We start from the raw sequence: 12,456 nt of genomic DNA, 5'->3' as shown, positions 1-12,456 counted from the left end.
ACAATCAGTTCGTTATATGTAAATCTGTTCGCTATAAAAACTCCTGATACAAGGAACTAATTCGCTATATGCTTACAAGGAACTCCGGATATAAGGAACAGATTTTGAATGTCCCGATGAGTTCGTTATAAGCGGAGTTTACTGTATTCTTTTTATCACATGACACTAGCCAATCGGCGTATTATAATTAGAATCTATATATTAGAAAAACAAAGATTGGCAATTATCTATATCATTTTTGTATCTAGACACTTAACCGAAATATTAAAGAAAAACATTAACATTCAAACATGAACAAAATAAATAAATTAATTAGTAAATTTATTTGGTAAATCAAAAATAAAAGACATATAAAAACACAGAGAAGTCAAAACTGTAAGAATGATGCTAGAAACAAAGTCAATATTTATTACTTCTTTCTTATCTATAGGTATTTCTCTATGAAGCTCCCGTCACTGGCGCGCGGATAATTTTATCAACCATAATATTTCTGCTTTAATTCGATATACTTCGGTTTAAAATTAACATAAAATAATTAATAAAAGAATAGTCTTTGAGAATCTGTCCTTATATAATTATTATATCTGCGCGACATTTAAACTTTCTGGTATTGTTATCACAGTAAATCCGTATGTACACATTAGAACCGGTTTTGCAACAAAATGTTTACAATAGGCAGAGAGTTACAAGAAGCGACCCGCTGATAGTCGGGTATATAAACCTCAACTGTACAATACTGAGACTTACTAGGCGTGGTAAACGCTGAAGGTAAGAAGGCAGGACTTTTGGTGGATAAATTTTTTTCGACAATTTTTTAGACCTGGAGTGGAAAAATACATACAACTAGATAGACGGTAAATCAGTTTTGATTATTTCATTTTTTTTTTGGAAGCATTTCATGTCATATTTATTAACTTTTCTAATCTCTTGTACTTTGCACGGTCAATACTGTCAGTCGCTTATTCCAGCGTTCATATTGACAATTTCAAATTGATTAATACTTGTATAAAATGCTCTCATTGTTCAATGTTCAGTTTCAAGCAAGTCTTTTATTTAGTCAACATTGGTCAATAAATAACGTGTTCTTTTCAGAAATCATATTTGTACTTTAAAAAAGTATACAAAATGCACGCACAGGTTTTGTAGCATTGTCGGTGCTGTTATTTCAAAAGCGTAAACGTTATAATGAAGCCGCTATGTTTTTTTATTTACTTGATTGTTTAGTTTTCATGAATATTACCGTTATAAATAACATCACTGAACATGTCCTGCGTATTCTTTGTATTTCTTCGTATGTTTAGCGGTTTAGAATTCAAATGCAGGGTGATTTCTGTCAAATAATCGTCGAGGAAAAAATGAAAATGATAATCGTTTACTGTTGGTCAGTTGTATGTTTAATATTATTGATATTGCACCGTGTGTGTACATCATACATGCAATTGGTGTAGCAATCTGTTATGCAAACAAGTCTAAAGAATATATAGCGTGCATTTAAGAATCTGCAATTGTATTTTAGACATTATCCATACAAATGCATCAATTTAATTTAAAGTTGAACTCATCAGTTAAATACACAAAATTGTGTGTATTATATACCAACTTGTGCATTATGCATAGAAAGTATTTCACAAACTTGAGCATAAATATCACCGAACTTACAAAAGTGGAGGGTCTTACCATATAATTTTGGTGTTCGAAATAAAACGTATGGTATGCGTCTTTAATAATGACGTATGTTATAGAACATTCGTTGTACATGTGTGCTCATTGTCTACGAACTTTAACAGTTTAATATTAAAATACGAAACTGACATCAACAATATATATCGTACATTGAAATCGGGGACTGCTTAGATGTGTCAAGTAGGCATGCTGTGTCAAAGGTTATGAGCTCAGGTACTTGTATTTGATTGGTCTAAAATCAGCACCGAACATATATTGACCAATGAAAATCCTTCGATTTGAGACCAAACTCGAAAAAAGTTTATAATATTGACATTCCCATTATTGCAGCATTGACCTACAAGCTGCCGCTTATATTATTGTACTAGTTTTTTTTTTAATTGCAGTGATTTAAAATATTAAGGCTGTCGACGAAGAACGCAAATATCACATGCCCGTTATATTTGTTAATGACATTCCGAATTGTCGGATTTAGATATGTATTTAGAAATGGCTGATTGCCCAAAATCTAGGTGTTTACTGTCACAGATGTTTAAATTATATAAAAAATACAAATTCCCATCAATGCCGTTTATAAAGTTCAGAAATACCTTGAGCATTCAGTAGTTTTTCTAGGAACAAAAAAAAACCCCACATTTTCTCTTGTAAAAAAAAACAATAAAAAATATGTCTATATAATTTAAAAGTTAAAATTCCCGCAAAATGCGCAAATGTTAATGAGCCGCGTCCCGACCAAACCAGCAGTCTGATCAAGATCCATGCTGTTCGCTATCAGTTTCTTTATTTGTTATAGAGTTTGTAAGCTCCTGATCAGACTGCGCGGATGTGCAGGCTGGTCTGGATTCATGCTGGTCGCAAACCCATTATGTTAGTTTTGTCGTGACGCGACTCAAATGTGCATCATAACGCAAAATTTGTTTTTTTGTTTTGTTTTTGTTTTGTTTTGTTTTGTTATGTAGTTGTTATATTGCCCTTACATCTAGAATAAATGATACCATGTGTATAAATTGCAAAGTTTTCGTCCGTTCATTACGATACAATAAATATAATTTGAAATAATCCGGGTGTGAATCTGGAAATCAAGGACAAATGTCAAGTAGGTTCAACTTAAGTCTATCTTCTCAATAAAAAGAAATATGGTAACGCCTCGAAAGCTTTTCAATTTAAATAAATTGCTCCATTTTGGGAGAAATGTATGAAATGAATTATACTATTATGGTTGTAACTATGTCACTTGTCATTGAAATTTTTACCGTATCGGGTTGATCTACTAATACTATTGAAATATATTAATGAGGTATGTCACAATTTTCAGCCACAGCTTGACTTTCAACATTTTATACTACTTAAATATTTAGAAATACTACTTATTTTGTTGTTTACAAGAACAAATCATGAACCTGGATGCCTCTCTTATTCGCAACATTCATGCATTATTTCGCACCATTTTTGCATTTCTATTAGAATTTAAAGGCGTTACCATTTTATAACGGAAATACTTGTATAAAGGCAATACCATTTTTATAACTGAAATACTGATATAAAGGCATTACTGTGTTTTAACCGATATACTGATATAAAGGCAGTACATGTACCAATTTTGCATTGCTATAAGAATTTAAAGGCATTACCATTTTATAACTGAAATACTGGACCGTCTTTATAACTGAAATAATGGTATAAATTTGTTAGTATGTTTATGATTGAAGAACTTGTATAGTATAAATTTGTCAGTAGCAGGTTTATGTATTTTTGATATATTTCTTCATTCTATCGGCAAATGCAAAAACCACAATACTTTACCTTTCACTCGTTCTCTCATAAGACGGTGGCATATGTTATAAAGATTTTTTACCGGTTGACCTAACATCATGACAACATTCGGACTGTCATTTTAATTTCATCCATATTTTTCACAATCTTGATTGACCTGACCTCTGAATAACTTTGAATTAAGACGTTTTTCGTTTTCGGGTCGGTATTATTGCTGATTTGGTGATTAAAATAGCTAATGTACGTTTAAAAGGTGACTGGTTTTGACTATCATTTGACTAAAAAGAAAGAGTACTGAGTAAACCGTGGTACATAGTTGGTTAGCATAGATCATTAATCTTCATTTTCATTCATTTACATTTTGAAATAATTTATCCTTCAATAGTAAAATTTAGTCATCCGCATCGTGTACATCTTTCGGATGTTTAATTTGCATGAAAGTGAAAATTGGGTATTTATTTTTCAAATTGTCGAATGTCTGCCGAAAATTACTTTAGTCATGGTAACTATAAAATTATCTATGTGAGAAAATGACAAACCAAACATGACAAAACAAAACCTGTAAATGTAAGAATTATAATAGTGCCTGCAGCAGTATCACAATTTTTAGGCAGATTAAAAATCTTGAAAAAATCAGGTTTTGCATGTTTTCCCTTGTATATACGTTTTAAAAAACATTTTCATCACCTTCACTTAAAAAACACTTATGTAACTTCAATTGCCTAAAGAAATAAATAAATCATTTGTCTATAGAATCTAAACAGAAATTTTAACAATGTCATATTTGCTTTAACGCGGTTAACTTTATTTACTTTTTGCAATGGCCAACTCCAGGGTGCTTGTATTACTAAAGCAGAATTTTCTAAAATAAACCCGTTTGCACTTTTCAGGTGTATATTCAAGAGCCAACTTTGTGTACAAAAAAATGTTATGACATAAGAGGAAACGTGCAGCTATTTTTTTATTTTTTATTTTTATTGTTGTGTGTGTGTGTGTGTGGGGGGGGGGGGGGGGGGGGGGGTGCAGTGTTACAAAATGCGCATGCATATTTCATCGTGCACTTGTTTTCAGTGCAATTACAATTGTTGCTTGTTTTGTCATTACATAATATGCAAGTGCAATTTTGTTAAAAGCAAAATATCTTTCAGGTATTTAAGCATTTTAATTGAGCGTAAACCTTTTCTTTAAGGAAAACCGAGACATCACGAGTATTATCCTCCCCTCCCCCGGATTAAACTAACTGGAACAGTGAAAACTTGAGCTTAATTACAAGTAAAAGCTTAAAGGGAGACACAGGCAAAATTTTCATTTCTTAGTTTTGAATTTTTTCATTCCTTATTCTGTTAATGCCCTCAAAATGAATATATTAGACAGTCAAAGAAACAAAACTTTTCTCCATATAAAGAATAAAATTGTGGTTCCCTATCCTGACCCGCGTGGGTCAGGTTAGAGCGCTAGGATTTCACAATAGTTGTCACAGTGAACTCTGGAAACGTTAAAGAACATGTCAAATGAATGATTTTGACTTGTTTCAGTCATACAATATCTACACTATCTGTTAATGTAACTTCAAGGATTTGTTCAAGTCACATGACTTGTTTTAAAACTATTTAGTGATTCTATCGGCGTCTAAATTTTGTTCAACATATATAGATATATTTATGTTTCAAATCCAAAATATATAGAATTTAAAGAGAAATTCATGCTGAAACTTTTAGAAATGTCATTTTAGCACGAGTTGAGTACAAAAGATCATTTTAATATTTTTGTCATTATTTTGCCTGAATATCCCTTTAAATATCAAAAATAAAATAAAATACTCCATTACATTCGTTATTGAATTTTTAAACGCAATGCAGAATCTTTTATCGCTGATGTAATAATTATGGAGTGCTTAAGGTCGTACGAAAATACCTATTTATACCCCCCCCCCATAAGCATATCTTTTATCCTTCATCCATATGTCATAAATATGTTGGGTTTTTTTGTCAAGAAGTGTGTAGTAAAAACAGTTTCTTAACGAAAATTGGCGCCATTTTTATCATTCATTGAATCACGGATTTATATTACATAAAAAATCGTGATAGAATGAACCTCATGTCTACTATTTTTACAAATGAGACTTGTGGAGTTCGTTCCACGACTTTTTTCTTGGTATGGGGATGTGGAGTAAGTGAAGAATTCTTGCTGGTATTGTTGCGGTCTTAGTCTACCTAAGGTCGTCGTAAACGTTATTTTTTTACATACATTGTAAAATTCTCATATTTCATCAAGCATTGTAGGTTCCTGTAGCTCTAGCCTGTGCGTCTTCTTAATAATTATTCACATTTATCAATCTTAATAAATTCCTGCACAGGAATCTAGCATTTGTATTTTTTAATAAGAATAATCGTACTTGCTGTCCATCTGACAATACAGTCGGGCATTTTGCGTTACATTATTGTAATAAACGGCAAGTATTTAGATAGAGGCGTAACACTCCCCTTACATATAGACGATTTTATATTTATCTTAATGGTCGCAATCAAAATAGCGAATTAAAGAACTACAGTTTATATTAAACACCATCTCGTTACTTTATATATAATGGGTTGAATTGTTCCAAGGTCACCCGACCTGGTCAAGCATTTATAGATATAGATATAAAGAAAGTACTGACACAGCATTCTGAACTGGCGTGACATTTCTTATGCTATGTGCATCAAAGTATGTCTTCAAGCCAAATTTTTACTTTGTGACAAATAAAAAAATTCTTTTTTTGTATGTTCTTTTTTCTTATCGGAATATTTTTTTACCTCGATGCAATATTTTTTGCATTCTAGTAATAACGTGCAATAAGGTTCAAGTAAAATACCATCTTCGGCAAACTTAATACATGTTTATCAACTCCGATAAGGATCGAGGCGTCATCTTTGCAGAAACGTCTTTAAGCTGTAGCTCTAATTTATGATGAATGATCTTCCGATTTGAATTTTCTTTTGGCAATTCACGTAATTTCTAAAATATTCAAGTTGAAGTTCATGACATCTTTACTGCGGGAGGAAGATCTCCTGTGTGGTTTAAATCGTTGTCGATTCGATTCCCGCAAGGGAATGCACGGAGGAGGAGCACCTGAGATCGTCTACAAGAAAAGCTAAAAATTCATATGTCCATTAGAATATCGGTGTAAATTAAAACTTAACAAACAAAAAAAGAAAGACCCTGTGTGTTCCTCTGTCACTCTGTGCATTGTTCAGTTACGAGTGGGCACCTGAACAGAACCACCGACCTTCCATGGATAGCTTGTTCATAGGAAAAAAAAACAGTCCCTTGCGGGAATCGAACCCATGGGCAAGCTGCCTTAAGCGTGTATTGAGAAAAAGTTGGTTATGATAAAATAATGTAATTACTTAAAAGTTATAAATCATTACTCTGGTTCAGTTTTGTAATACTGTAACAAAAATTGAAAAAGCAACATAAGGAGATGCAACGTTTCTATAAAAAAAAACAGATTTTCTATTTCGAAGTCGTTCTCTCTCAATTCCTAAACTATTTTATAGAGAAGGTTGATTTTGAACTGCCTACTTAATGGTTTTCTACGCAAATTCATCCTAATTAGCCAACATTTTGTCTGCTGCACGTGGAGATCTAATAATTTTGTTCCTATTCAATGGCTAAATAACAGTGGTCACACCACACTCTGATATTACTATGTCGCATCGGACATTCTGTGAACTTTGACAACCTGCAGCTTTCGAAAGCCAGGTATTGTCCTGAATACTCTGTCCGTGTTTGCATTTTAACAAGGGCTTGCCGGAGGGTTTCAGTTAGAGACCGATTTTTTTTAATGATTACGTACTTACGGGCGGTAAAAACTTGTAAGCCTTCTACATGATAATTTCACAAGATAACAAACCATGCATGCATGATCAAGTGTTGCGCATGTTTCCAAATGCAGAATTAGCTATTGCTGTACACGGTGGTCAGTTTTATGCACAAGAAAGCCAGTAAAACAGTACTTAGCATATTAACTGAAAATACGAAGCCGGGTTAGTTTCTGACTACATTTTTTACGCAGATTAACGATGAAAGGTTTCATTCAAGATAATAGAACTTTATTTTCTCCAAATCATTTGAGAGCTTTCCTTTATTTGAATTAAAAACTGTGAATACAGATTAATCGCGCTATTTACAAAGAAATAGACTGATCATTGAGACCATCCTTAGGTTTAATGTTACGGGTCACTTGTGGTATTATTAAGCGAATTGTTAAAATTGAATGCGGGTTGTATAAATATACGTGGGAATTATTAAAACTTTTTATAAAAGGTAATGCGAATAAATCGCTTTCAAATATTTCAAGGGCGTTCCAAACTACCGAGTGCCAAAAATGTCCACGCTTCAAAAAGAATCAACAGACTTATCCTATTTGTGTAACTTATTAAAATTTTGAAACGAAATTGCACAATTAAAAAATGCTGAATTAGTGAACCTTTGAAACGAAATTGCACAATTAAAAAATGCTGAATTAGTGAAATTTTCAATCCTAACTTTTTGAACATTTAACAAAATCGTTTTTCCGTATTTGTAGTAAGATCCAACAGTTAAATTAAGATTCGTGTGTTTTATATAAGTTTACATATATCTATAAAAAAGTTTCGTTGTATTAACCCAGGTGTTCTAATGACATTTACGGATTCAGTGGGTGCTAGTTTGAAGGCTTGTCTGATAGAACATAGTAAAATACTTTCTTTAAAAAAGATATTCAGTTGAACAAATTAAAATATGAGCCGCGTCACGACAAAACCAACATAATGGGTTTGCGATCAGCATGGATCCAGACCAGCCTGCGCATCCGCGCAGTCTGATCAGGATCCATGCTGTTCGCTTAAAAAGCCTATAACAAGTAGAGAAACTGATAGCGAACAGCATGGATCCTGAGCAGACTGCGCGGATGCGCAGGCTGGTCTGGATCCATGCAGGTCGCAACCCACTATGTTGGTTTTGTCGTGACGCGGCTCTTATTAGAAACAGAGTGACCCACGTTATCCAATCTGAATGTACATGTATATCGTTTTTTTTCTCTTCTATTGCCGCTTTCCATACTTCAATGATTTCATAAAATTTGATTTAGCTTTATAATAATATCTCGGGTCATTTGTTATACATGCAACTGTCAGATGGAATGAGCATTTTATACTTGAATAATTTCAAATGATGTAGAGGAGTAGCAGAGTAGTGTTATTAATAAGTTTATGATTCGGAATGTAAAGTTCAGTTCTTGACCATAGTAAGCACATTCAGTCGAAGGTAAAACCTAGACAAACTAATGTACCCTTTAAATCTCAGCGGACCAACCGTCATATCAAGTGCATTAATCAATATAAACTGAATAAAAAAAACGCCATCATGCCGAATAAGATATCCACAGGTTGTAATTACGTTAGGCAGTCAGCAACACACGCTTTTGAAATGAAATATAAATAATTACGAAACCGTGTGTATATTCTTATGCAGATCTGAAAAGATTCACAAAAAATTACAGCATGGGAGGGTATTCCCAGTTTCAGCCAAATGTATTCAAACCATGGGTTTTAATTACTTAATTTTAATATGAATCGGTGATTCAAACGTTAAAAGAATTACCTACGTTCAAACATGGCAAATAAATTATTGGTTCAGTATAATTATATATTTTGTTGCAGTTTTCAATGTATAAATAAACATATTAATGGCATGACTGTGTCTCTAAAAGTCGGATAACAACTAACTTGTCAGACAAAATTTTCGGTATCCATATAAACAGGAACTCCGTAATGAGCTTATCTTTTTGTTAATTTCAGGTCAGGGTCACAAGCCTGCCAGAATGGAGCGAGTTGCACCACCACCCGGGTGGTTTGCCTTCCTTGTACTTGTATTTCTTGTATCGACTGCGCAGTCTCAAACACGTAAGATATTCCGTCGTGTTTTTTTTTTTTTCAGAAAATACTTTTTTGTCTTTCACCTGATCTATTCCATAGACAATCACTGTCTTTTTTTGAGGTTAAGCGCGGTATTATTTTACTAAGAACTTGATAAAAATAGTAAATCTAAAAGTTAGCTCCCTTTATGGACAATGACTCCATTTACTCGAAAAGTTAGCTCCCTTTATAGACAATGACTCTATTTATTCTACTGTTTACTTGTTATTTTCAGCGTGTACACGGGATGATTTTACCAACAGCAACCAGATAAATGTCCAAGTCGATGAAACGGACGTTCGTAAGTTTTAATTTTAGTTGAAATTATATGTTGAATTGGATTATTTATCCAACAATCGTAGGGAATATACAGGTTCAGTGCCTGGTACTACAATTACCGACTTTCTTAACATTTCACCATATCTGGATTGAGTTTTAATGGTGAACTTAATGATATATGTTTTGTTTGAAGACATCAACCTTTCTTTAAACAAAGTATTTTAGTCGAACTGTGCCAAAGACTAAAGTCTAATGTAACCTTGACTGCACATTTCAAAATAATGTGAATGTGATGATGATAAAAGATGCTTTCATAATACAGTTTGAGTATGTATGCATGCAGAATTGAGTTTTTGGTAAATCCCTGTCTTAGTTATTATCTAGAGAGAATTGATAGTATGTAGCTTGATCTGAGAGGTATTTTGCCATTGATGTAGTATGGCCATGTATACTTGAATAATAACACAATTGAATTTTTTATTTTTCATTTCGAAATATATATCTATACTGGGCTTGAATTTTCTTTGCAGAGCCAAATTTCAATGAGAATTACAGGGCTAAATTACCCCTGTTTGGTACTGTTGGTCAAAATGGATTATCGGTAGCTCTAAACCAAGCTAGTTCCGATTTGTTTCCAAATAACTACTTTACACTGGAAAGTGTTTCAAACAGTGGCATTTATGTCCGTTTGATCAATGCACTTGACAGAGATGTAAGTACTTACTTAAATTAATTAGAACTTTACTATAATAACTCCTTAATCTGCTGAATTTATGTAATAGATTTCCCCTTCTTTGAAAATTGGACACAATTTTAAAAGAATTAAATAATCACACAACTATTGAGCTGTAAAAGTTACAGAACCTTCTGCAGTCCTGCGTTTGTCTTTACTGGTGGCAAAGGCTAATTACTTTTAGTTTGAGGATGTTATAAAATAATGACTATGCTTTTCATGTGAGAAAGCTACCCAGCTAGCTTATGTAATGTAAGTTGTTCTACTCAGTAGCCTGTTTGTGCCTGAAATAATGCAGAGGGCGTCAGAGGTTCCCCTTCACCAGTAAACCTGGAAACTAGCCATGTGACCTTTAATGTGTTGGTGTGATGTAAAAACCCAATTAAAAAAAGTCTACAAGGTTATGCTTAAATATTGTTTATTGTTCAGCAGTGACAATTTAGAAATGAAAGATGAAACGATTATAATTCTGATGCACTTTCATTTGTTGAAGGACAGCTCAGTATGAATGTAGTTAAGAATTCATATATTATTGCTCATTTTTATACAGGGTGGTTTGGATGGAAATCCTCCAGAAAGGAACAGTGTGACATTCTCTCTCAGCTGTACATGGAATGGCCAAACAGTAAGATAATATAATATATCGCGCAATATGTGTATTTTCAATACATTGATTGACCTCATATTTTATTCAAGCTTGTAAAAAGAACATTGTAAATATTTTTTTTTTATTTCTTATACGTGGAAAATGGTACATGAATGTCATAAATATATTCAGTTATTTGGTAATGTGATTGTTAGCATATATTAGTTCTGTAAAAATTTCTCACTTCAAACTTTTTTAGCTTGTAAGTTACAAATAAACGAAATATTTTTAAAGTTCTTCTTGCCAGTTGAGAAGGTTTGAGGCATCCAGTCTCTCTATCCACATGCTGCAGCATTTAGCAAGTCTCAATTATTGTCACAGCAAATGTGTGTATATATTATTGTCACAATTTGGTTTCGGACGGAGTTTTAAAGTTTTAAATGATTTAATCAAATCATAGGCAATTTCTCACAATACAAATGGGACGAGTATGCAAAGAGTTCAAACTTTCATTAGGTAACTGCCTGTACATGCCTGTATATGATATATGTTGTATGTAAATGGTGCTTAAACCAGGGAGGGAAGTATCATAAATCTTCTTATTTAATTTTCAGTCGACCTACAGTCTGACCATTGTACTCAATGACGTGAATGACAACACTCCATTCTTCAGGAACATTCCAGGCACTGGGACAATCTCTGAGGTTAGTATACTGACTTTACTCTTGTTCTACATACAGATATTTCATTAAAACACAAAGATATTATGAAATATGGAAATGATATATTATAGTTACTTCATAAGCACACTAGATTTTGTTCAATTTTCTTTTTCAAAATAATTAAAAAAAAAACAACAAAAAACACTGTCCACTAAACTATATTAAACTTTCATCCATAAAACAACTGTTATTACAATGTTACAGGAAACAGCCTTACATAGGTTTGCAAAGTTTTTAGTTAGCCTACATATACTTGTACTGTATAAGTGGATATTTCTGTGTGCCGAAAAGTTAGCGAATTTAAAATTCCAGACATTTCACGTCAGAAAATATTTAAAAAATATGCAAGGGTATAATCTAAAGACAGGTTGGTTGATTTTTACACCAGAGGAAATTGTACGGATTTTTGTCAATTTGCAAAATTTGCCAATATTTCTGCGTCGCGAACTTATGAAGATGATTTTGGAGAAATATATATATTTTTTTGTTTCTTCTTCAGTTTGATGATGGAAGGACTCCTGTGTTTACAGTAACAGCCACTGACAGGGATAGTGCCCCAGTTAATGGAGTTGTTGAGTACTCGATTATTAGCGGGGTAAATAAATTAACTCTTTTGCTGTTAATGAATGTCAAATGTAAACTTTGTTTTTTTTTATCCACATGAAAATCTAGTAAACAGGATAAAATGACAATGTTTATTGTGAAAAAGCTTGCATCCTTCTACTGTAATTGTCTTTCCAA

At 32.9% G+C, this 12,456-nt stretch overlaps 1 protein-coding gene across 1 annotated transcript in view; it reads left to right on the top strand.

Annotated features, from left to right (window-relative positions):
* Nucleotides 1-697: 697 nt before the first annotated feature.
* Nucleotides 698-12,456, top strand: part of LOC132737850 (uncharacterized) — a 128,171-nt gene continuing 116,412 nt past the window's right edge. The window contains exons 1-7 of the mRNA XM_060725210.1: nt 698-854; nt 9,279-9,383; nt 9,631-9,696; nt 10,205-10,386; nt 10,958-11,032; nt 11,608-11,697; nt 12,215-12,310. Coding sequence (XP_060581193.1) covers nt 9,302-9,383; nt 9,631-9,696; nt 10,205-10,386; nt 10,958-11,032; nt 11,608-11,697; nt 12,215-12,310 — 591 coding nt within the window. The 5' untranslated portion in view covers nt 698-854; nt 9,279-9,301. The remainder of the gene's footprint in view (nt 855-9,278; nt 9,384-9,630; nt 9,697-10,204; nt 10,387-10,957; nt 11,033-11,607; nt 11,698-12,214; nt 12,311-12,456) is intronic.

This window comes from Ruditapes philippinarum, unplaced genomic scaffold (assembly GCF_026571515.1).
Source record: "Ruditapes philippinarum isolate M1 unplaced genomic scaffold, ASM2657151v2 ctg125_1_1_1_1, whole genome shotgun sequence".
Taxonomy (NCBI): Eukaryota; Metazoa; Mollusca; class Bivalvia; order Venerida; family Veneridae; genus Ruditapes; species Ruditapes philippinarum.
The sequence above is the reverse complement of the archived record's forward strand: the minus strand, read 5'-3'. Positions and strand labels throughout refer to the sequence as shown.